The sequence below is a fragment of the Haliotis rufescens genome, unplaced genomic scaffold (assembly GCF_023055435.1).
Source record: "Haliotis rufescens isolate VD_foot unplaced genomic scaffold, xgHalRufe1.0.p SCAF_3, whole genome shotgun sequence".
In the NCBI taxonomy this organism is placed as follows: Eukaryota; Metazoa; Mollusca; class Gastropoda; order Lepetellida; family Haliotidae; genus Haliotis; species Haliotis rufescens.
In genome coordinates, this window is record NW_025964001.1 from 34192865 (window position 1) to 34220096 (window position 27232).

General features: G+C 39.5%; 1 protein-coding gene across 5 annotated transcripts in view; it reads left to right on the top strand.

Moving 5' to 3' along the window:
- The first annotated feature begins 1576 nt into the window (after nucleotides 1–1576).
- LOC124119631 (steroid hormone receptor ERR2-like) overlaps nucleotides 1577–27232 on the top strand; it is a 56130-nt gene continuing 30474 nt past the window's right edge. The window contains exons 1-2 of one of the 5 annotated variants that reach the window (XM_048402888.1): nucleotides 1577–1800; nucleotides 17033–17432. In XM_048402888.1, the coding sequence (XP_048258845.1) occupies nucleotides 17078–17432 (355 nt within the window). In that variant the 5' untranslated portion in view covers nucleotides 1577–1800; nucleotides 17033–17077. The other 4 variants (XM_048402886.1, XM_046482219.2, XM_048402887.1 and 1 more) reach the window with 4 other exon arrangements.

Consider the following 27232-nt stretch of genomic DNA (forward strand, 5'->3'; position numbering starts at 1 on the left):
TGTGATATATTAGTATCGAATCATTATTTAAATGCCATTCATGATGTAGTCCATATCCTTTATTTTATTAACTAAATCTAAAACATATATCAGCCAGACCATCGGACGTGCATGTTTCAATAGTTGACCGACTCTGAGAAAAACTACAGCCTGTCTCCGGGACGAAACCTGTCCGCCTCGGACGGATTGGCAGGTGGGAATTTTAAACACTGCTTATACCTCCGTCAGATGTTTCATTTCCCAACATTCATCTGACACGCCAAGATAAGACTAAAATATTGTTCACAGCAACGTAAATACCACTCACTCACTCACTACAAAATACCAGCCATTCTTTGTAACACAAGTTCCTAACCTTACAACTGACTGTGTTTGAAAGGATACAAGGTGAACGATAGGAATAACCAATACGTCAATGTATTTATTATTCTATACATATTGTACAAATCCCTAACCTCTTAAATGTATATGTTAATGATTCAATGATATATGGATAAAGCCATATTGTGGAAAGTTATAGGACTGTCCTCTTTAACAAGACATGGATCACTATCAGGTCTCGGGGTTCTATATAGCATATAAATGACGACATGGGGTGATTGACAGCTAAGGAGCACATGTCAGATGACCCAATTGTGTCTGGCATGCTTATATTTGAAGAGAAAGTATATCGGATTAAGATTTCTATAGACATATAAATTGGATGTGCGTTTATATATATTAGGGGTCTTTGATATTGCTAGTAGTACTGTGATTGTAAAATTTGAGGGGGTCATTGAACACAATTACAAAGCATACTTTCGTCCCTGCGGATATATAAATGTGAATTGAATGGTTTACAGTTTTTTGTGAAAAATATCCATATCATTGTATTTGCTAAAGCTTCAAAAAGCCATTAATCTTAAATGGCGTCTGTCCGCTAATCCATTTCTGATTATCCATCAAAATGTTATATTCCATGTGGTTTCTCCCTTTAGAAAAACTTTAGCAGGCAGAAAATGTTGGACGAAATTACAACAGCAAACACACCTTTCAAACATCCAAGCGATATTCAGTGTTCAGACATAGAAAGCCGCGAAGGATCTAAAAAATACCGAAGCCTAATATAACGTTCTAATAGCAGACACTGCAGCCTGAGGCCGTTCGATGTTGCTTCACCAAAAGCTATTTCCAGTAACCCGTTTGCCTAGTTATCAGATTATCAATCAATACCCTATGCGCAGTTAATAGTACCTACCGTGCCATGAATATGTAAGTATACCCACGCGTTCATTTATATTGCATATATGTCTCGGTTACAGATAATAGTTGAATGCGAAAGCCTAACATAAAAGTTTCGATTTACTATTTCTATATAGAGGCAATTGATTTCTCCAGCGAGAAAAACTAGCTCCGTTGCGTCGGTGCTCTGGATTTGCGTAGGTATTGTACGCACGTCAGTTCACAAATAGCAGCGCTTCCCTCCAGAAATCCAATGAAGAAAACCCCATGTCCATAAAAGAGCACATGACGTCAGAGATCTTGGAGCTTCCAGACTCGGCATTGAACCAATATCTATACTTTTCAGTGAAGTTTTAAGTTTAATGGATTCTTTGAAGTGGGGATCACTCCTGCGCTGACTTGGTGTTGAAAAACTGACCACTTTGGGGGACAGCGGTGTGCCTAGTGCCCCTACAACGCCTGACCCACATCGTACCGGGACACAAGGATATATCGACTCGATCGCGACCCAGCGCTACGCTGACGCAATACACTCCCACTTGGACTCAAGGAAATTTTCACACATGATTTTCACACAAGGTAACTTTCCGCATGTCTCACGGCTCTCATCTTTCGACGATCTGTTCTAACGAATGTATTAAGTCGATTTTGTTCTTGACCACATCTCGGGAGATAACTATAATTACTTACTAGCATTTTACAACTGTGCCGAAATGTGTAGTATAGAGTTCAACGTGCTATATCAGAAATGAATGTGAAGGCCATGTGTCTCACACCTAATCTGATTGGTTGCCTTCTTGGAGGCTCGGCGAATGATAACCAATAGCATCGCGTGTAACTTAACTATCAGTTCTAAATGACCCGGTTCAGTTTTAGCCTTTCGCCGGTGTTGCAATGCAGGTAAGTGTAAGAGCCCGTTGATTTACATCAGACGTACACTTCGACTGTTCCATATAACACACATACTTGCGCCGGGGTACATTGTGAGGTGGACGTCACTCATGTGTACCTAATGTTTCGTTGCACATTGCGAAAATCGGGATGATAGATTGCGGCCTGTCATAGGAGCATAGCGTGTTATCACTTGGAGCTGGAATATATATTCCGTGAATGGATCGAATAAGTTATCTTCTAAGAATAAGAAGTGTGTGATGTGCTCCAGGAGTACAAACTGTGCTCGATTTTCGTACTTGGCTCTTAACTTTCACTTGAAGATATCCTGACAGTGTCACGATATATTTGTGCATATTACAAGTCTGCCACGAGTGATGGAAAGTGGATAAACGTCACGGATCTAACACATGTCAGCTGACAGATGAGCATAATCTGCGATATTCAGATCTTTATCATTCAACTAAAGGCCTTCGGAATTTGAACTTGCTTTTAATTTCATCTCTTCGTAGTTTCATACAGATTGTTCGACATTTAACAGACTATTCCGGTCTTGAAGACAAATGTAACCAAGTCTGTCGCTTGTGATACTAAGGGAGATAACCCATGCTGTACTACTGTCAGGTGGAAAGTCAGTTGACAGGTGGTAGATTTGGTAGCAGATCGGTCTTTGGTAGCGTTAGCTGTCAACTTGAAGTCACCCAAAGAGGATGGACACAGTTTTGACAGTCTGTCAGGTAGATAGCCATTTTCTACTGTTTCATAACTGCTCATAATTTATGCCTAAGATAAATCAATACGGTAATCTGGACCCGTTTGTAACCTGTAAAAACGTTATTTTATCAATATTTTTCATACATCAGATTAGTTTTACTAATTCCATGATCATATCTTTAAGGAATAGTTACATTTTAAGAAAAGAGTAATTTTACTCTGTGAGAAGAGATTTGAGAATCATACTTGATTCTGTGCCTCATATGTTTACTTCAGTGAAAAGAACACCCAGGGTGATTTCTTTTAAAAACCTTATCAAAAGTACTATGAGCTAGCCATGCATAACTGATCAAACATAAAATCAATTTTTAAGTTCTTGATTACCAAACACATTTGCACCACTTTAGGAAATTGCAACTTGCACATACAAACTTAAGAACTATACATAGAGCACATTTGTAAGACTTCTTGCCAACATAAAATGATGTTATGATGTGATCACTTAAGATGCTAAGTAAGCATGGTAAGGTAGTGAGACTGTAACAGCAAGCCGTGCCATACAGGGTTTGAAGATTTATGTTATCTAACTCTACCTTAACTGGCTTATGCTTTTAGCATGTGTGCATTGTAAGCCTCTTTTCTTGTGTGCCTTCTTCAGGTACTTTGTATACCTATGCTTTCTGTATTGCATAGTCTATTATTTGTTGACCGTGATATTGTGTGACATATATTATGAATGTTAGTATAAGTGTTTGAATTACCTTTGTTTATAATCGCAGCAAAGTACAAAGCATTTATTGAGACGTGTTTCGGTTAATCTAAGCTTTGGTTAATACTTTCATCCAGGTCATTTCCATGCTGGTGTGTTTAAAAATACTTGACCAATACTGCAGTCTGCAGCCGCTCTCCGACTTGAGATCACATGAATTAACCAACACCTTTGACTGACTGCTTGTTGATATCTTATATAACATGTCTCAACACCACAAGATCAATGATTTGATGTTGCCTCACATTGGCTCCCTGCTCTCATATTAGACTTGAAACTGGATTGTGAAGAACACTTCTTTGTTTCTTTCAAATGAAATGGAACATGACACTTGTGTCATATCAAGACAGAAAGTTGGTTCATGTCATATACAAACTTGTCTCAACACTGCTTGAAAATTGAACATTTAAGGAAATTCCCCTTTCCAAGTTTGGCGGCTATAGGATACCTAGACCTATAAGGATATCATTGACTTCCGCTATGTAACATGGCATCGGACATAAGGCAACATCCAGAGCTAATACTTAATCATCAATACATAAAGGTTGTGAAATTCCAGCTAGTTGCAAAGTAGTGTTCAACCGCTATTTGTTATCACAGTAATAATAGTCATCGAGTGAAAAGCCTCATGGTTGCATGCTGTTCCTGACAAACCATACACAGGGTCTGTCATTCTATTTGTAGGTATTGATCAAGATGTATTCTATGTGTATGGTACTCTATTTCTCCACTATGTACCATTGTTGGGTTGCCAGGGAAGAGGGGTATTGTTGGGGTTAGCCCAAGGGTCATCCAGCAGTTGGCCTGGTATGGCCTGGGTTATCAGCTGACTGCTATACTTTTGCACACAGCTCCAGGCTGGGCAATGGTACAGTCTGTCACAATCCTGTATCGTTGTATCAGCTGACTTGCAGATCTTGAGCCATATCTGAGACTAAATAGCTCCTCAGCCACACCACCTCCAGTGATGTGTGTATTAGGATGTTAGGTAACCAGTTTTGTGGAGCTTTGAAGTGCATTTAATGCCTTTTAATGATCACAATCTCCAATGAAGAATTTATGACTGGTGGTTCTGTTTGTGTGCTCACCAATTATGTAATTGTTAAGTTGGTGCAAAGAGAATTAATCTTTCTATTTCACCTGATATCTATTCCTGATCTTGTTGATTACATGTTAATTGTCATGTTTTGTTGTTCTTGGATTGGTTTATTCAAGGTTATGTTTGTCATCCAAAGTCATTGAAAGTATAATGATCCCATATAATTGTTTGTTAGGTTTAAGAATCCATTTAAATAATTCAGATTCAATATAATATTTGTTATGTCCGTCAGACATTGCATGTTTATGGGAGTATGGTTTGATTTGTTTTCACAAACCTACCCAGAGTAGTGTCAGTTTGGTTAAAGAGGTTCAGATCTAATTATGTTCATCCATTTTTATTAGGGGTGGTGGGGTAGCCTAGTGGTTAAAGTGTTTACTCATTTTGCTGAAGGTCCGTGTTTCGATGCCCCACATGGGAACAATGTATGAAGTGGCGTAAAACCACACTCACTTTCTCGCTTAGGATGACTCACACGAGTAAGCATATTGAATGTATGATACACAAACAGTCTGGGGGTCCTTATGCTAAAACACTAATGCCGATAGACATTAGGAAATTTCGAGATAGATTCAGATATTATGGGAACAAACCTGAAGGACCCCAGGAACCCCCCTTAGTTTCAAAGACTGTAGGCTTGCTTGACTGTAGAAATTTTAGTGGATCCAGATTTTGAACAAATGGCAAAAATCGCAAGTGGCACAAGTAATATTTTTATGGTTGATAAGCAATAGTCAATAAAGAACTATATGGCCTCAGAAGTTCATTAGACCATTAGGCCACAAGCTTCAGATCGGTGTTAATACTTTTACCAGTCAGGTGAAAATCACCTTTGAAAACAGTGTGGTCCAGGTATCAGAAATAGCGAGCCAGGGAGCCATACTGCCCAATTAATTTTTTCAGGGGTCAGTGACCTGAAACACTTCATGTATAATATAGTTCTCTTTATAAAAGTTGGTTTGTGAACATGGGAGTGTAAGTTTATGTTTATTAGATGACTTGGATTTGTTCTGCTTGCAACAAGTTGCTGAGGAAGCGATTTTCACAATTCACTCTTTGTGAGGATTTGTTTGTGAAGTGTCCCACAGATAGCATTCATTTATCAGCCCAGCTGAGCATGCTAAGTGAGTCATGTGAAATCCACACTACTGTGGCTGGTAGTGTCCCATATTCCTGAGATGAGATTACCTATTTAACACATAGGCTACCTGTGTCACCATGGTCAGACACCAGTGTCTTTGACGACTAAAACAAGAAATCATATTTATGATTCATAATAGCTTTTTTTAGCTTAAAAGAACTTTTGAATTTGATAGACTTATTGTGTTTTTTCTTTTCCTTTATAACTAAATACAACTCCTTATTTGATATATGAGCTGTCTGCTAGTACTAGGCCGAAAGAAACTTTACAGAGTTGGGATGTGGACTTTCATATTTGTCATTCTAAAATACCTTCAATAACCACAGCTGTTTTTTTTTAAAGAATATTTTTTGCCTAAATTTGTGATGATTCTTTAACATGGTAAATTTGGTAATATACTGAAATGTGAAAAGTAGATTTTGTATGAATCAAACATGTATAATCCTGTATCTCCTGGTTGGTATGTTTAGGTTGAAAAAACGCCTTCTTTCTCTTTATTTGCAAAAATCTGAGGGCTCCTCCGAGCTGAAAAGAAAATGGCCTGTACCTGGTACAGATGATTATTTCCAAACTCTTCAACAGAGGTTAATGATGCTCTGCCCCTACCTCTACAGACTAGCAACAGAAGCAAAGCTTACACACATGTTACTCTCTCTGTCTCTATCTTTTAGCCTGTGGCAAAACAATCCAGTGCACCGGTAAAATTAGCTCAACATTTCCTTCTTCAATCATGTTCATAAATCAAGACAGTTTTTCTGTCAGGAATGATTGGCTTAAAGCCAGTGTAAAGGTCCTGTGTTAACTTGCCACTTTCACTGCACTTTGTTTGGCAGGGCTTGGTTGTAGTGGAAATTTCCAGTGTGATAATTTCGTTCATTTGTTGAAGATCTTTTTTTGTCCATTCATATGTCTCTAAAATGGTTACAAGTAAGTATGTTATTATGAAGTATGTAATTTCAGCAGGAAGCTGAATACTAACCCACATGATGTAATAATGTCTGTGGACAGTAAATATTTCCTGTGTTGTGTAAACAACTTTAGTAATTAAGGGAATAACAAGCCAGTGGTGAGCCTGTGGCAAGGGTAGGAATTAAGGAAGTTAAACAGGCTCAGTAGAATTGCTTGAAACAAATGTAACCGATCTGAAACCCTTAGTCTGTCTTATGATAACACATTTATATAACACCTTGAAATGTTTGAGATTCTGTTTAGCCCCCAGTAAAGCTTAACATCAAGCACACTGGCCTAGGTGGCACTAATGCTTGGTTAAATGGTTAAAATACATGGTTCTGAATCGTTAGTAATTAGTCATGCTGCTTTAAGTCAAGTGTGCAAATTCTAAATCAGCAAAATACTTCTCAAACTGTTCTTACCTACTTCATGTACTTCAAGCAGTGTGTTGGGTACATATTCGTATGTTATGATCATTTTCATGTATTCAACAGTCAGACTTCTTCATACTGAGTGTAGGACTATGGTATTAGAGCACCAGGCATCCATACTAAGACTCCTGCTTGATATTAGCCGGACAATCTGTGGTGATGCAACAGACATGCACAGTGAGTCCCACAAGCTTAGGCAATATTTGTTTTGCTGTGGAGGAGAGTAACAGTGTATGGATTGACCCTGCACTCAGATCAGGATGTGTGACAAAATGTGGAGCCCATCCCAGGGGTGATATTAGCACTTCTCCAGACGCTATCTACCTTTGCTAACAGTATTCTTTGGGAAAGTGGAAATGTTTGTGTTTTTTTTAATCGGTTGCTGTATACAACATTTTCTCTGTTTTCCTCCCTACCTGTGTTGGACATGCAGATTGAGTCCTCCTCCTATGAATATAATGATACATGAATCTTTATTTGACATGTAACACATATAAACTTTGTTTATCATGATAAACTATTTTTGGGTTAAAGTATTAGTAATAACATTTCTTGTTTTGATATGACTTAACAGAAGAATACAATATACAGAATACAAAATCACATCTTGCTGTCAAATGTTATTGTTATTTTAGGATAAGTATAAGTATGATTATTAATACATGACCAGAAGGAATAATTATGTATTGCAACTGTTGATTAGTACTAGTTTGTTGACAATTTTTTTTTGCACATAATTGAGTTAATTGAGAATGAACATGTGTATCATATACATTATTTACATATTGCAATGCATCAAGGAATCGTCTCAGCATTAACCTCTGCTCAGCTTCCATGGTTCAGGATGCTGATTATATTTTAAGCCAAAACAGAGAGATTTGTAATGTCTGAAATTATTGATTTTTTAATAATGATTAAGAAGAATATCCTGTTAAAATTGACATGGGGGCGGTCGGGTAGCCTAGTGGTTAAAGCGTTCGCTCGTCACGCTGAAGACCCGGGTTCAATTCCCGACATGGGTACAATGTGTGAAGCCCATTTCTGGTGTCCCCCGCCGTGATATTGCTGGAATATTGCTAAAAGCGGCGTAAAACCATACTCACTCACTAAAATTGACATGGATGTGGAAAGATCAAAGCGTAAGTTTGGTCCAGCAAACTTCCTCCATGCTTCTGATTGTGTCCATGTTCTCTCATTACTCTCTCAGTTCCACTGATGGGCGTCAGACCTGAAGCACATTCTTGCTGCCCGGACTGCAGAGATGTGCTGGAATTGCTAAAAGCAGCATCAAGTCCTCAATCACCCACTTATTGTCTTGTAATAAATGATTTTTGTAGAGTCAGGGAGTAAAATATAGATTTAGTGGTCAATGTGAATGGAGTTATTTCAGGAAGCCATGTGATTACCCAAGGCAGTTCTAAGTTGGTATCCGTGTTCCGTTTCATAACTCATTGTTTAGTTACATCTGAAATGATGAAACAGATGGGAGTCCCTATACAACTTACAAGCACGCTACCAGAGATTACATTGCACACTTGTTGAGATATGTGCTGTATTCCAGAAGGGCATTTGATTTCTAATACTATCAGACCAATTTTGTGAAAATATTGATGCCTAACATCAAAACTGTTCTATCGATTGCTACCTTAATAAATTGCTTGACAGCTGATTTGCATCAAGTCTTCCCACTTTTTAGTCAATTTGTATCGATGATATGTGGTCGGTCTGATAATCCCCCATCCCAAGATGCATTGATTGATTAGCAGCTGTGCATGTATGGCCATGTAGGGCAGCTCAGCTTCCATCGCCATGTGAGTGAGGCCTTGCCACATGGCAGCCCAGCACCCTTCCCACCCACTCCTGTTATCAGCAGCTGGTTGGCTACCCCACCCACGTCCCACACTCAGGTCAAGTCATCTTGCCCACTCCTTCATTGATTACCCTGTGAAGCTGATCATTATGACTTTTAGCTCAGTGATCATGAATTATATGGTGCGGATAATGGCTGTGTGAAGACACTTTTTGTATTATTGATATTGTTTCACTTTTCAGATTGTATATGATTTTGTTTTGGGGCTTGGGTGGCTGTAAGACGTATTGTTGAGGAGGAGATGACTGTGTATGATTCAGTTTTTGGGATTGGGTGGCTGTGTATGATGTAGTGTTGGGGATTCGGGTGCTGTGTATGATGTAGTGTTGGGGATTCGGGTGCTGTGTATGCTGTAGTGTTGGGGATTGGGTGGCTGTGAATGCTGTAGTGTTGGGGATTGGGTGGCTGTGTATGCTGTAGTGTTGGGGATTGGGCGGCTGTGTATGCTGTAGTGTTGGGGATTCGGGTGCTGTGTATGATGTAGTGTTGGGGATTCGGGTGCTGTGTATGCTGTAGTGTTGGGGATTGGGTGGCTGTGAATGCTGTAGTATTGGGGATTGGGTGGCTGTGTATGCTGTAGTGTTGGGGATTGGGCGGCTGTGTATGCTGTAGTGTTGGGGATTCGGGTGCTGTGTATGATTTGGTGTTGGGGATTGGGAGGCTGTGTATGATTTGGTGTTGGGGATTGGGAGGCTGTGTATGATTTGGTGTTGGGGATTGGGCAGCTGTGTATGATGTAGTGTTGGGGATTGGGTGGCTGTGTATGATTTGGTGTTGGGGATTGGGTGGCTGTGTGTGATGTAGTGTTGGGGATTCGGGGGCTGTGTATGATGTAGTGTTGGGGATTGGGTGGCTGTGTATGATGTGTTGGGGATTAGGTGGCTATGTATGATTTAGTGTTGGGGATTCAGGGGCTGTGTATGATGTAGTGTTGAGGATTGGGTGGCTGTGTATGATTTGGTGTTGGGGATTAGGTGCCTGTGTATCATTTGGTGTTGGGATTTGGGTGGCTACGTATGATGTAGTGTTGAGGATTGGGTGGCTGTGTATGGTGTAGTGTTGGGGATTGGGTGCCTGTGTATGATTTGGTGTTGGGGATTGGGTGCCTGTGTATCATTTGGTGTTGGGTATTGGGTGGCTTTGTATGATGTAGTGTTGGGGATTGGGTAGCTGTGTATGACGTAGTGTTAGGTATTGGGTGGCTGTGTATGATGTAGTGTTGGGGATTGGGTGCCTGTGTATGATTTGGTGTTAGGGATTGGCACATCTTATAGTTGTACCAACGAGTAGTACGCTCCCCAAACTTCTAATTCCTTAAGCATGTTAAGACAACACATCATTGTTTCATTCTTCTTATTCATGATTATATAGTCATGTGGTTTCGGAGTTATACAATCACCTGAGATCATGGTCTCATTAACTTTAGGTTGAGCTTCAAAACTGCTAATAGTAATCTTATCATTGATGATTTTAATATATTTAATTTGATAAGCGACAGTTCCTAGATAATTATCACCCACATTATTTTTTTGGTCTGAAACTGTTCTTTATTTAAGCATTTTGGTGAGGTCATGAGTTAAGGATTTGACATGTGCAGCGTATACCTGACACCTGTTAGTGTCATGAGAATATATGACAATATATGTGTACAGATGATTAATGGCTGAGTTGGGTTAGACAGTCTATTTGTGTCAGCTTATGATGACTTATTGTTGGTCTCGATGCACAGTTAGTAAGTAAGGCTAGCCTGTGCCTGGTACTACTGTATTAGTACTGTAGTGGTGCTAACATTTTCAAAGTACTGGTGGAATGATGACAACCATTTGATTTGCTAGCTGTCTTACATGAAGATAAATCCCCCCACACCTTCCACCAGAGGAACAATTGTTATTGGGATCATTGTTTTACTGTGAGTACTTGTCAGTAAAGAAGAAAGCCAGAAATTAACAGTTTCAACTAAACAAAAATAAAATGGGCAAAGTGATATTCACAAGGACCTGCTTTGCTGACCAGGGATGCATATTTGCACTAGTTGGATAGTCCGAGTCTGTAACCTGAGAACCAGTAGAATTTCCGGCTTTTTGGGTGTTATCACTGCTCAGGTAACTGTTTCAGGTTAAGTTACGTCCTTGCTAATGGAGCCTTTGTGGCGCGATCCAGACTGCTCCTGTTTAGCAGAATGAATTAAGTTTTACTTCATCTATAATCAGCCACTATGAAGCAAACCTCCCCTCATCCTGCTGTAGACCCATGACTTCCGCAACTTATATTTCCAGCTATTTTGAACAAAGATGGAAACCCCCTGTCCCAGAACACCGGAATAGGAAACAGCTGTTGAAGTATGAAAACATGGTTTCAATTTTCATGATGCATCTAGACACATTTTTTTGTTAATATCTCTAGCAGGGTGCTGTAGGCCACACTGTGAATACACTTTCATATCAGGCTGTCCATACTGCTTCATCTACTCATCTACATCCTGCTATTTCTCTATTGCCTTGTCCTGGGTCCTGAATCACATACTTCCCCCCGGGTCCCTCGGTGCGCCATGCAAGGGAGTGGGGTAGGGAGGTATGTGGATGGGTGGGGGCAAGGGTTGGGAAGCGAATGGTCCTTTGGGAAACAACAGAGGCGGAACTTCTGTAACAGCAAAACAGAAATTCTGAAAGTCCATTGAGTGTATTGAACGGAATGTTCAGTCAGCGTATCCTGAACCTCCAGTTTGCGTAAACAAAATACCAGTTTGGGCATAACCTATGATAAAATCTGTTCATACAAGCCTCGTCATAGATTAGGATACCATGATGAGATGATGTTGCTGACTCATTCATTAAACTAATTTGATAATCTGATGATTTGGATTGTGAAATACTTTATCACTTGTCTTTGAGCACATATTTGAGAAGTTTATAGCAATTGACCATGTTATTATTTAATACAAGGGTAACATATTTTTGTGTCTGAAAGTCAAGGCCTTTGTACATTTGTACATGTACATATGTACATATATTAAAAGCCATATCTTGAGGCCCTTGGTCAGTGTGTGTCTGGTCTGGTCCCTGATCATACATAATGTAGCCTCAGAGTGTAAGGATCGGTTTTGACCTGGTCTGAATTGGGGAGCTATCTCTGTGGTCAGGTGATGGCTATTTATGCATGTCTCTGTCTGTGAATAAAGCGCACCTGGCCGTCTCCCACAGCTGCCAACAGCTGCCAACATCTGCTGCAGCAGCCTAAATACCAAGCCCTGTATGGTAGCGAGTCGGATTTATCTGAATCACTTGAGATGGTTGTGATGAAACAATGAACCAAATGTTTTATCAGCTGATTTATGTTTTAGTCCCTGAAGTAGGATGTAACTGCCGTTTTGGGTTTTCTGGCTAGAGAATGTAGAATATCTTATGAGTCTTGAATTGTTAATAAAGACTTGATTAGGTCTATTGCTGTGGTGTTAATGCATTCATATGTTTGACAAGGAATTGGGATTGTTTGGAGCTGGTGGGATATTCCTATTTATTATTTACATGATTCCAAGTTAACAGTGATACACTTGGGCATATGCTCGATGTCAAGGCAAACTTGTTATTTAATCAGCCACGATGTGGCAAGTGCACCCTGGTTGATGAGTTAGGTGTGCTCATCCTGATCCAGACAGTACATCCTTGTTGAGGACAGGCAACCCCAGTGTGAACAGGACACTTCACAGTTGTCAACAGATCCTAGAGTGGGGAAAGCTACCTCGTAGAATAACACACACCAATGACAACAGCACACGGACAGCGCAACAGCAAACCCTAGTGAGGACATAAATATGGCAAAGGTAACACCTTACTGACACCCCAGTAAGGACAGCACACCCTGCTGTGACCCCAGTGAGGACAGCACATCCTGCTGTGACCCCAATGAGGACAGCACACCATGCTGTGACCTCAATGAGGACAGCACATCCTGCTGTGACCCCAATGAGGACAGCACACCCTGCTATGACCCCAATGAGGACAGCACACCCTGCTGTGACCCCAATGAGGACAGCACACCCTGCTGTGACCCCATTTAGGACAACACACTCAAGTGAGGACAGCACACCCTGTTGTGACCCCAGTGAGGACAACACACCCAAGTGAGAACAGCACACCCTGCTGTGACCCCAGTGAGGACAGCACACCCTGCTGTGACTTCAGTGAGGACAGCACACCCTTCTGTGACCCCAGTGAGGACAGCACACCCTGCCGAGACTTCAGTGAGGACAGCACATCCTGCTGTGACTTCAGTGAGGACAGCACACCCTGCTGTGACCCCAGTGAGGACAGCACACCCTACTGTGACCCCAGTGAGGACAGCACACCCTGCTGAGACTTCAGTGAGGACAGCACACCCTGCTGTGACTTCAGTGAGGACAGCACACCCAAGTGAGCATAGTACGCTCCAGTGAGAAGTCGTCCTATGTCAGAGCTGCACACTCCACTGAAGATGGCACACCCGGATGTTTCACATGACTGTACATCCAGCCTACAGCTGCTACCAGTTATGACCCATATCTCCAATGGTTGACAGCTGGAGCGTGGCTCACTTGTGTGTACACACAAGTACACCTACAAGTCTCATTATGTTACAATCATCACACCATTTGCTTTCACCCATGCCATGTTATCAGCAAAAATAAAGAAAAGAGCATGCTGTGTTTTTCAAAGGCTAATATTTGAAAGATGTTTGAGGTGAAAGTTAAAAATTTGCATGCATTGTTTGAAACATAGTTGAATGTCCTGAGCATGGTATACTTCATGAAAAGGCATTCTTCTTATATTGATAAAGCTCCCTGCTCTATGTACTTAAAGCAGAGGCGAGGCTAGGTAATATTAACATACAGCATTAACGCTGAGTGGGGGAATAGAACATGAATAGGTGCTTTTGCTTCAATTTTATTGTTGTTTACAACAAAGTTGTTTATGCTGCTGTAAATGCTCTGCTCTGTTTAATATGAAACTAAAGTATACCCTCCCCAGAGCATTGACGTCAACACACGGATAGTTCAAGTTGTCTTTCCTGCAGTGCTTAGTCACCTGTAAAACAGCTATCTGATTTCTTTGATGTGTTTGATTGAATCATTGTACAACTCCAAACATGAATTGGTTATACTCTGTATGCATTGAAAAAACACAATTACCAAGACAGTTGGGAGCATGTAATGAGAGTATACTACACAGGGAATCAGAGTGAATTACTGTCAGTGGTAGTTTCAATCTTCCATGCGAGAGGTGGCAGCAGAGCTGTGGACTGGGACAGCTTTTCATTCCTCATATCCTATATATTGATTGTGCAAGCCTGGTGAAGCCAAAGTGTCCAGCAGACAGAACCATTGACTCCCGTGCTGTTGCCAACTCGGTGTCTCAAGAATCTCAGGGCACCCTTGCATCCACCTTCTCAGGTCAGGATATCTTCTAACATCTAATTCCATCACAAGCAGGTTGTGCTACATCGGAGTTGATGCACCTATTTAATTCCCGCTGATATTTTTCTGTCGTCCTCGGCTGAAACATTCTGATAAATTTCTCCTTACTGTTGGATTTGTTTTGGTGACAGTGATTTAGCATTACAAGAAGTGGAGAAGGAAATGGCTGTGCAATTTGAACAGTTAATTGAGATGCAGGGGCTGTGGTGCAGCTGTCAGTGTTTGAAACAGAAAACAGAAATAATCCAGGAGTATTAGCATAGGCATATATTCAGTTTGTGGTCCTCTTGACATTGTGCATAATAAGTGATTTTGTTGTGTGTGGCACCGACAGTAATGGATTCACAGTGTAAGGTAATGTCATCCGCTTAGTGATTGTAGACCACCAGCTGTGGTATAACATGCTGTAGTCATGGTTGTCATGGTCATGCTAGTGATGTTCAGGGGACATGACATACCACAGCATTCGTAGCATAGATGTCATGAGATGTATCATATATATGTGAGTGTGCTTTTGTATGATCTATCTGTACATGATCATTTTTGTGATATTTCGTAGTCCATCCATATGTCATAAAACATGTAACTTGACTATGTTTCACATGAGCTCATTGAAATATATGAATCCTTCCAGCAGTGTCAGTGTGATCTATTTGTAGCCATGCATTAGCTGTGCTAGTTTTGTGGCATGTGGGGGATGTGTTGTTGTTATGTATTTGTGTCTGTGGATTAACTAGTCTCAGACTTGACAACCAGCCTCCCAGTGCAGGCAGAGAACGTTCCCCATCACCAGGTTTGTCTCAGTGTAGGTGGTTCGAGTTGTTGTCTTGCGAGGAATTGGTCCATTCAAGACTGGTATGTAGAATAATATTTACTCTGCACAAGAGTTAAAGAACACAAAGTTTTTGTGTTACATGTAGAAGTGCTTAAAAGGTCCTGAGGATCTCTTTGATGTAGTGATGATGCAGTATCAGAAACTTATGGCTGTCCTATTGCCAAGAATAAAACAGAAATTCATGGTATCCATAGGACTTTGGTTTGGAAGATATTTTGTAAACTTGATCAAACAATGCAATAGATTAGTTTTATGATGTGAGGAGTAGTATGCAAATATCTGCAAAGGAATCATTGTCTTGTTGAGGGAATTCTTTTCCTATGGGAGCAGTGAAGTTTGTTCCAGTTGATAAATGATACCAAAGAAGATAATAGCATGAATTGCTGGAATTACTACCCCTGCTTTTGGAGTACCTGGTATATTAGTTGGAAGGAATCTTAATAGTGGCTCCCCTGGCCGAGTTCCAGTCTATCTTGTCTAGGAGTGGATAATGGTATAATTTGATAGAAAAATGTGGTAAGCACAAAGCCGAGTACAATTTTGTAATGGTATCTGTTCAATGGACCATGTGTATTGTTATTTTGTGGTGATAAGCAAAGATCATGATGATAAAACACAACCTATGGGCACCCAGCAGGGGGCTGTGCAAACAACACCAGGTTTTATATCTCTGCCAGTCTTGATATGCCAGGTAAGGGGTAATAAATACCTCGTATCACCTACCAGCACTGGCTAATTAAAATTGGCCTACATCAGCTTCTTTCAGTACCATACCGGCATGGTGCCTATCATCTCTGGTCATGTTTGTGAAATATGGAGCTAGCAATCCCCCATGCTCCCTGAGGGGAACGATAGAACAGATGTGCTAGAGCTTCAGCCAAGTCTGTCAGGACAAATATTGATAAACACTATGTTGAACACTTTTTTCATCCCTCCTGCACTTACTGTTAGATCCTGATATATCCTTGAAATGGTATGCAGCCGCACGCTACTGTGGTTTCCCATTTCACCTGAGAGCGTCATGCTTACATGAGACGTCTTTCGATGATGCACACAAGTAATACGTAAATGTTGGCTAGCATACGTCACGAAACCGAGAACATAGATGTGTATCTCCTACGTTCACTCATGGAACACAGGCAGTGATGACACAGATTGGTTGAGTGCCAGTTTTATTATTAGCTGTGGAGTGTGAGAATGGGGAGTTCTGCTACCTGTACATATGTAAGAAGAACTGCCAGTGTTTACAGTGGCTGCTCTAGCACAGACATCAGCTTCATGGAGGCAAGGAACTTGGAGCCGGATTTTCACTGAATCTGCATTTATGCTTCATGAATAACTGTTTTTAAGACATGATGCTCATTAACATTTAGAAGCCAATGCTCATGTTAATCTCTTTGGTTAATCATAAATGTTATTTAGAAATTTTATGATAAGCCTCTATGAGAACCATCCTTGGATCTGTTTTGTTTCAAAGCCTGCTTATTCATACAATTCGTAATAAAACTAAAAATTTATTCTTATTGGTCTTCAGGGCATTGATATTCAAGGCTGTGAATGTATGGTATTGTAGATCGGCTGTGATGCATCTAGATGCAGTCAGAGACTATCAGTTGTGTTTGTGCCAGGATTGCACATCTTATCGTTTTTGTTTGTTACAGGGTTCCGGGACATTAGATTTTCCACCCACTTCCCTATGGTCAAGTATGGATCTGGACTCCAGTATAAAATGTGAACCTAGCAGCCCTCTTGGATTAAGTCGATGTTCACAACCATCTCTTGATGAAAGTTTCGGACGGGATGTGTTCGGAGATTACGGCACCCATGATGACTATGGGTCTGACCGCTCCTACGGTGACAGTGGCGACAGTGGAAATATCTCGCCTTGTAGTGTGGAGAATGGCAAAATGGATTTCTGTACCAGCACTTTGTCGGTTGAGTCGGACAATGCAGATGGAACGAAGAGAATCTGCCTGGTTTGTGGTGATGTAGCATCAGGATACCACTATGGTGTGTCTTCATGTGAGGCGTGCAAAGCCTTCTTCAAACGGACAATTCAAGGTAAATGTCTCCTCACAGATTATCTGTGGATTTAGTGAATGTATAAAGTGATAGCATATTTATCGTATATACTTATGTGTTACGGAATGCAGCTTGTCCATGGACATGTAACTGCTGATGAAGGTAGGTTGCAGGGTGTCAGTATATATTTGTGTACAAAAGCAAGTGGAGAGTCAAATGATATTCAAGAATATGTCCTTAACATATATCAAAATACGTGTGTAAAATTTTTGATGAAAGTCGAAAGGATTTGTGAATCTTAGTTTTCGAGATTAAACATTAAGGGGGTTGTCAGATTAATATATGTTGCCCAGAATCGCGGGAACTAACTCAGTTTCTAAAACATTCAATACAAAATACTGTGACATACCGGAAATCATATTCATCTATCTGAGATAAGGGCGGTACCAGCACTGTACGTCAGTACACAGCGTTGCATGCATTGCTGACATCAGCTGAACTGCACAGGGTACATACCATTGCCTTGCCGAGTGAAACAGTGTATTACGTCAAACATCATGTGCAGTCATCACACGCAACTCTTTCTTTGTGGCCCATGACCTACATCCGGCATATATTTTTAGTTTCTATTATGTAAGACATTCCATGATGTATTAGCAAGAGCTCACTGCTTTGTTTCTTATGGCTATGACAAAAAATCTCTGATCCTCATTTGCAGGCAGGTTTGGATGGGCTCTCAGACAGTGGCATAGACCCATGATTGAGGTGGCTGCTCATTATGGGGATAGCCACTGTTCATGTTTCCCAAATTGGGTACAAAATATGAAGCTCATTCTATATATTGCCCACTGATATTGCTTGAATGTTGCTATGGTCGGGATTTTGCTGACAGCATGGTTTCCAACAAAGCTTGCCTGTGCTTTGATTATAGGATACGTATGTGCTAGCTATCGAAGTTTCTCTGGGGTGTTGTTTGCACTAGTTTGCACTTGTTCTTTGTAGGGTATAAAGGGGGAAATCTTTGTTTTGCCATTATATGTTGCTAAATTTATGTTTACTATAAATGTTGATGTAGAGTTGCAAGGTATTGAACTGAATGGTGTAGTTTCCCAAAATAGATTTTTGGTTTCTTTCCAAATGGACCTATTTTAGACTCTTTTTGCATTTCGCATATCTTTTTCTTGGTGTTCCTTGACTGGTGCAGAAAGTTAAGTTGCTGTCAGTGTCAATCAATCTAACAATAGTAACATTGAGTGAATTTTTCACAAATTGTTTTGTTTTACTTCCACTTATTTTGTGGAAGACCTGAAAGACAACAAACTCATGTTCTTTGTTTATAACATCTCTCTGTTCCTGTACATATGTATACTGAGTGTTTTGTTGTGTGTGGTGTTCCAGCAACACAACAACAACCATCCATAGGTGTTGGCAGGTGTAGAGCAGCAACAGGGGGCACGGGTGTCCCAGTTGTCTTAGGCGCTGCGATTCGCTGTGCAGAGTTGCATCCCTTTGGCATGCCAAAAACCTATGATTGTGGGTTCGAATCCCGGTTCGCCCTGATTATGTTTCTAGGTTTGTCAGCACCGTACCCTTGCTCGTGGGTTTCACCGTAGTGGTAAACATCTGAGACCTGCATCACTTCGTGCTTTCCTCCCAGTCATTAACTGAAATACTGTTAAAAGTGGTGTTCACTCACTCACTCACTCACTCACTCACTCACTCACTCACTCACTCACTCAATTCACCAGCAGTAGAACTAGCTCATTTTAGTTTCAATAGTCTGCATATGTCTGAATACTTTTCAAATTTGGTCTTTCCTGCTGGTCATATGGACCCATTTAGTTTATCATTGAGAGTATGTTTGACCTATAACACTAAAATACAGGTGCCAGTTTCTGCAGAGCTCTGTCACACTAAACAAGTCATGCCACAACTTGCACAGCCTCACATTGATTGAAATTGTGTGTTATCCACTTCATGACTTAAACAGTGGGCCTGGTTCATGAATATAAGATCAGTGAATCCATATTGCTCACATTTGATTGTGTTACTTCCTGAAGTCTAAAACTCACTACATACAGAGTTGGTCCTTTAGAGATCATCCTTATTAATATTATCCCTCAATCCAATCTTTCATTTACATTGACAGTGTCCTTGCATGGATCATATACTAGTTGATATTCTAATAGTAATTCATGTCATGTTTGTGCACAGAATGAGCAGACTCTTATTATACATAAACTTGTAATAACACTGATAATGTGTCAAACCCTTGTGAATTCAGGGTAAGGATAGAAGTCTACAATTTGAGTGTGTCACCTACCCTGAAAGTGTGGATCGTTGCTCAGGATATCAATCACAGGATTTTCTAGTCTTGTCTTGATTATTTACATTTACAAAAAATAACAAAAGAGTTTTTCTGATAGATAAGCATGGATAGGTTGAAATGAAAATATATATGTGGATTGGGATTCCTGTGTAGAATGTTCCAGTATCCCATCACAGCTGACTAAAGAGGATTGGGTGCTCAGACTCAGTGCCCAGATGATGTGGATCAGTACTTATACTTTCGTCAATGGTTTGCCTGGTCCAAAGCCCCAGTCCACAAAACAATCTCAGTGCTTAGATGATGGTAAAGCTATGCTTAAATATGGGAGTTACGATCACCGATCACTTTGTGGAACACGGGCCAGGCACAATTATATACAGTTGGTGTGATAAAGCTTGAATATTGCTGTCATTAGCGAAATAATAGGCATTTCCTTGAACAGGCATTGTTGTGGTTGGTCTGTTTTGGAAGAAAGAATTGTACATTTGTGTGTACATTGACAATTTGTTAAACTTGGGCTTTCCATGCTAGTTATGTTCAGTGACTGAGATTATTCTTTAAATTTTGATTAGTTGGTATTACACGTCTTAATATTTGAAGTATCAGCTGTTGGTTTTATTGTCTTTTGTAGATGTATAATGCTGTTTTTGTAATCTATTAAAATGCCGAACAGGTGGGTGGGTGGGTGAATAAAAATAGATTTTAATATTATCCATTTATTTATTGGTCGGATCCAGTTGGTTGATCATTGAAAGAAACGTGGCGGCCACTACTTACCCTTGCAGTGTAGCATAACCTATTGATCAAGATGTTTTTTACATCTGTTTGTCATAAAATTGGAATATTCAATCAGATTGTGTTTGTTAGAAAGGACCAAAGTTCTAGGTGAATGAGTGCACTATTTAACATTGATTTATAAACAGCTCGCTCCTTTTCTAATCCCAATATAAAAGCTTAAGCCCTGGGGAGATATTGATTAATCTGGGAATTATTTACCGCGTGCGTATAAACAGTATACTCGGTATAAGACTAGTACCCAGAAATAAGTCTGCACGTTCGTTAGTGTCAAAATAGGAAGTTCAGTGAAACTGAATGTATTGATAGGATCAGGGCATTAGGAGCTGGTATAGATCCTGCTGAAGCTTCATCCCACACTGGTTTCTTAGGCTTGTTAGTTAGGCTGTCTGCATACAGTCTACATGGACACACTTTGCAACACACCAGTGGGGTCTTCAGGTGGTTTTACATGTTACTTCTGTGCCATATGTAGAAATTTCAAAATGTTGTCATTTGACCATCTGGAACATTTTCAAGATTTTATCATTTTTCCATAGGACGTTTTTCTACATCGTTACCAATTTTGAAGAAAAAACTTTTTTGGATAACAGTCAGTGTCCTCTAACTTTCAACCATTTTGAGTTGCAGTTAATATATCAGTTTTACATACAACTGTGGCATTGTCAAATCCTGTTGAATGTCCATGTGTGACTTTAACCACTTCTGATAAGCCTAGCAATGTAAAATGCCTTTCTATCTAGTGAGCTCTGCTATTATGCTAACAATAGTCCAAATATTATCACTAAAATCTTGTGCCCAAGAACATGTTTAGGCCTTTAGACATTTTTTGTATGATTTTAAAGTATGAAAGGTTGTGAATGACTGAATATCACTTGCGTGTATATCAGTGGATATAAGATTTGTTTACAGTTATTTATGATGAAACTATATTATTAACAGATTTTAGGACCTTTTGATTAAAGTAATCAGCCCAAATCCTCAAGGACCCAAGGGCCCTCATTACTGACAACAGTGCAAAATAGTTCTGGTGTCTCTGTTACTTCATGTGATGATGTGATATATGAGATCAACGTCTCTCTTATTACACGGTTTGTGTCACTAACCATGGAAAATTGCAGAGATTAAGAGGGGCAGATCAGCCTTTCAATAGATAGCCTTCATCTGCTATCAGCTGGCAGTTGCAAGTGGCCCAGTCCAGTATGAAGCCATGTTGAGGCTTGCCGGCCTAGATTGAAACCATTGATTGTAGAAAGGGCTGACTTGCCTATAACGATATTGATTGGTGAAAGAGTACTTTATTCTGTAAGATCTGCCTAATCAGCATAGTGTCACAGGACTGTAGAGCTAGTCTAACGCTATTGATCACATGCTGTTGTAATATCATAAAACGCCACCCACCAGCATGATGGGCTTGATTGACAGAGAGCAGATAAGCCTTTTAACGCATCTCTAGAGAATCAGCTTCTTTGGGTATTTTGTATCAAGTTGACATTCACAACTCCTCTTGTTGCCCCGACAAATGACTGCACGAGTTGACTCCTTCATGTGAAGTGAGTTGGCAGATACTGTTATTCCTTATTTATTCTGGAGCTGTAATCACTCTCATTTGATAGTGTAGGAGGACCATTTTACTTTAATAAAGCTGAAATGCAACATCGGATTTCGATTCATAATCTTTTTGGTTCATAACATTGTGTTTGTAGCAGTAGCTAAGTATTTTTGATTTTTCAACTTTACGGGTCTTAGATTAAAAAAAACCCAACTATCTTATTAAGCTAATTAATCTGTATTTTAAAAGTAAAAAATATATATAAAATATGATGTTTCATTTAAACAGACTCTGGCAACTTATATGTTGCATTTTGAAAAGATATGGATGTTTTTGTTACCTTTCGTTATTTCTGGCCATCCAACTCCAGACAATTAAGTACAATTTGTTTCAATTGTTGGGTCAAACAAAGCTGTAGTAATGCAATGATTATGCATTCCATTGATAAACCACAAACCAGCTTAGTGTCATCTGTTGTACAACTCTACTATGCTCGATTGATTGTGATCACATTTACACCATGCAGCAGGGCCATTGTTACACTATACATGATACCATTAATGTAGACCTGTAGTATTGATTTCCAGGGATATCAGTCCACCGCCACTATTTGTTCAGTCAGACAGAGGTCCAAGGATGCACACAGCCTTGTCAGAACAACACTGACGTGTGCAAGGATTAGCAATGGAAACCACTGCTAGCCTGATAGCCCATGGCTAGTAAAAGTTTTAGTAATTGTGGCATTTCGAAAGCCACTAATTGGCACTGCTGTCTATTTAAATCCAGCAGAAAACTAGGTTTTGCTTCCAATATGACAATGATTCATGTTTTTTTTGTTCACATGTTTTTTATCGATGCATGGCACAACTCAAGAGAGAAAATTCACTTATGAATACCAGGTGTTATCAGTGTAAAGGTTTCTACACTACAGCCTCAGAGGATCAGTGTGTGGCAATGCTACAACATCCTGCAGACTTATTGTGAAGATCCGGGGTAGAATAGGTCTTCACCAACCCATGCTAGCCATAAGAGGCGACTAACAGGATCTGGTGGTCACGCTCGCTGACTTGGTTGATGCATGTCATCGTATCCCAATTGCGAGGATCCATGCTCATGATGTCAAACACCGGATTGTCTGTTCCAGACTTGATTATTTACAGACCACAGTCATATAGCTGGAATATTGCTGAGTGCGGCATTAAACAACAAACAAACATCATGTTAAGCCCTCTGTTAAACAATCAGTGTTTGACGCTTCAGGATTGATCATGAATTGCAAAGTAGCTACCTAATGTCCAGACCTTGATCACTGATGATGATCACAAATATATATCTAACACTGGCCCAAAATTCTACATTCGGTATTTTGGTCAAAGTTTGAATTGGTAGAGGAGAACATGCTTACCCTTTTCGTGAACACCTGATGTCATCACTGATTTTCAGTGACCCTATCATAGGATTTTCACCACTATATTGCCCCTAATGACGAATGGAATCTGTTGAGATACATAATCAAGACGGATTATTCTCTGGCATTAACATTTTATATAATATTGTTACTTTAATCATGTGGATCTGAAGTGTGATTTTTAATTCATTTTGAATGTGACATTACTAGAAATTGTAGAAGTTAATATAAATATTATACAAAAATATTTTCAATTTAGCATTAATACAACTCAAAATTTTGAAGGTTTTCATGTATCCTGATAAGGACCAGTGAGTTAGAAAGAGTTGGTATCTGTGCCCCAGACAGGCCTCTGCACATACACTGCAAGCTCCAGCTCCTGTTTAGTGTTTACCCATGAAAAATCAGGGCTAGCCAGACAGGTTGTAACCCGGCCTGGAGACTTACCACTGGGGTGGGTGGAGGTATTCAGTGTAATAATAAACTAGAATAATATCAGTCTGATTTGTTAGGCCTTGTGTGGCGGTCTGGAAGGGTGCCAATTGACAAGTGACAAGTTCATGACTTGGGTGCCAAAAGTCCAGCCACTATTGTTAAATTTACACCTCTGACTGTTGCGCACTGGGAATATATGTGTCGAACCAGATTGGAAATCTCATAAATTGAATTTGTATTGAGACTCGAATGAATATCTAGCAGACATAGTGGTAATGTTTTCTGATTCAATAATATTCATGTCAGTGTCAGAAATTGATGTGGGATCCTGACCCAAGGATTCAGGACTCAGATTCCCTGTAGCAGATGGCGGCATGGAGCAAATATACTTTTACATTGATTCCTTTGATGGATTAAGCAGTGTTGTCAGCTGGGCTATCTTAAAGAATGATGGAAAACAATGCGTCACAGCTCTTATTTCTTCTATTGACTTTCACATAAACCTATCATGCACTCTGCGCTTAACATATAAAGAAAAATACATGCAAGTTGATCAGAAATAATACACTGCTGTAACATGCATGAATAGATAGGATGACATATCAGGATTATGATTATCATTATTATGCATTTTTATGTACCAGAGGTATATGATACTACACATGTTCCACTGGTGTAAATGAATTGCTTTATGTCACTTCAGTAATTTTAAAGCTATTCACATCAAGCGTCTTTCAATCTTAATGTTTCTAAGGCATTTCAATCACTAGTCATTTTGATGGTCATGGATCTATGCTTTTAAAAAAACCTTCCAAATTTAGGGAGGAATGGGGTCCCAGATGTCTTAGGCATTACTTTGCCATGCAGAGTTGTGTCCCTTTGGTGTGCTGGATTTCCAGATTCCACCTGATTATTATTATTTTAGGTTTGTCATGGCATTTTACCTGTGGCCGTGAGCTTCACCAAACTGGTGAATGTCTAAGGTTTCATCACTTCAGGCTTTCTTCCAATGTTATGTTGACACACATATCAGCGTTAAATATTCCTAACCAAATTGTAGTGTGTTTTACTACCCATAACCATCTAGTCTTTTAGTGTACAGCTGAACCATTTTGAATTACGTTTGACATTGTACAAATTATGTGACAGCTGTTCTTGATGCATTACAGAGACGATATGTGCTTGAAAATTTAGTCAACTTTATGTAAACTAATATGATATTTATGCACGTCCTGTAAAATATTGAGGTATGAATGTGCTTACAGAGAATACCCATGGGCAATGTTTGATTGATAAGTCTACTAATGGCCCTTAACACATGCCTAAAGAACTAGAATTTGATGTCAGTTATGTAAAGATGTATGCAATGGAAAACAAGACCATTGACAATTTCTGTTTATCACTGATAGCACCATACGCAGGCATGCATAGGTTTGCACCCTTAGAGGAACAGGTGTTCATAGCAGTAACATTGTTAGGTATTATAGTATCAATTGGTCTAGTGCCCAGTAGTATTGTATGTGCATGAATGAGGGTTATCGTTCGTAATCCGTTCTAGTGGCAGTTTGACAGGAACAATGTATAAAGTTAATAGAACATGCTAACTCATGAAGTTTTGTTCCCGCTAACACTCAACAAGGGATTTAATGTTTGTGTACTGATAATAAGATTTTTATGCGTAATCATGTTTCCTGAAAATATTGTTGCCTGATGGCAAACATTCTTCTGTATTATTTTTCAAGCAAATTGTTTGTTACATTTGTATAATGTAGGTCAATTGGGTTTTAAGATTACATTGTCAGAAACTTTCAACAGCAATAAAATTTCAGTGAACACATATCAGCAGTCTACTACTTAAGCCACTAGACTGATGCCCAAGTCATGTAAGATTATGTTTGGGCAAGTGAGCTCAGATAAAAATTGTCCACAAAAAATAATAATTGTTTTCTGAAAATGATGCTTAGAGCCAGGTGTGGGCTAACTGCTTTAAAAGTGTTCAAAACTGTGGATGAAAATCAAAGTTAAGAATGAAAGCTTTCAGAGAGGGGGTCTTTACAATCAATACTATGACCAAAGACTCTTATAATTTCATAAATACAGTTTTTAAATTAGTCTTTCTGATTTGCTGCTGTTGTATTGGAATCTTAGGCTATCATTAGGATATCTCTAGAACCTAAAGTTCATGCTGTATCAGTTACTAACACTGATATATAGATTCAAAATTGTATGTATTAGGTGAACCATTTAACAAAATTGAGAAAAAAAATCCAAAAGAATATTTTTGATATTCCTATAAAAACATTCCATCCATAGAAAAACATTTGGTATTTACTGTGTTGACAACTGAAACGAAATATTATGTGAAAGCTTTTTATGTGCATAGGAAATATGAATATCTGTAACCTTACTTTGACATATCAATTTACCATGTAGCTTATACTACTCCAAGACATTAGATAACAGTATTTCGATCATGGGATGTAATTGTTTCTATGTAAATACCACTTGTTGTTATGTGTCAATGTCATTATGTGTAGCAACTGTTGAGATAACGATCGAAGAATACTGATGAGTGACAGGTGGCAATACAAGTTTCTTGCAATGTCTCCACATGCATAGGTTTTGCATGCACTTGCTATCCATAGGACAACCACTTGTTTAAGTGTGATAGGCTACAGCTGTTTCCCAGTATGGCATTATGAGATCATAAGTTATTAGGACCCCCTTAATGAAGCCATCTTAGCACCACAGCTGTCGCAACTCCCAAACTTACAGATTTTCAAGTCTAAGTGCTACAATAGCAGCCCATTAAGCAATTGTGGTGCTGAAATTGTAACCTTGTAAGCAGCAGTTAGGATAACAAAGAGAACCTAGTACTACGATTATCTTAACTTGTGTGATTAAACACAGACTTACTATATTCATAGTGCTTACACTGGTGTGTGGAACAAGATTTGGCATGTGTGATCTGAATTTTCAGAAGTGTGATGTAAAAATGTGGGATAATAATATGTATGCAATCTACTTGCCTGAACTGGATGCTAGTAGCATACTTTCCAGTAGATTGTAGTGTTGGTATATGGACTATGATAGGCTCTGCTTGCTGGACCAAACAGAATTTTATAACACTTAAGCTTCGAAAGTTGCAGTATCCTGGACCTACTTTAATGTAATAGGAGGATGTTTGGGTCTGGGGATTGACTTTGATTGCTCAGATTGTGCTATGGATATGACAGGCTGTGGGTGTCGATTCAAGCTGTCAGGGTATGAAGACACACAGTCAACCAAGTTGCCGAGACTGACCACCCAATCTATTTGGT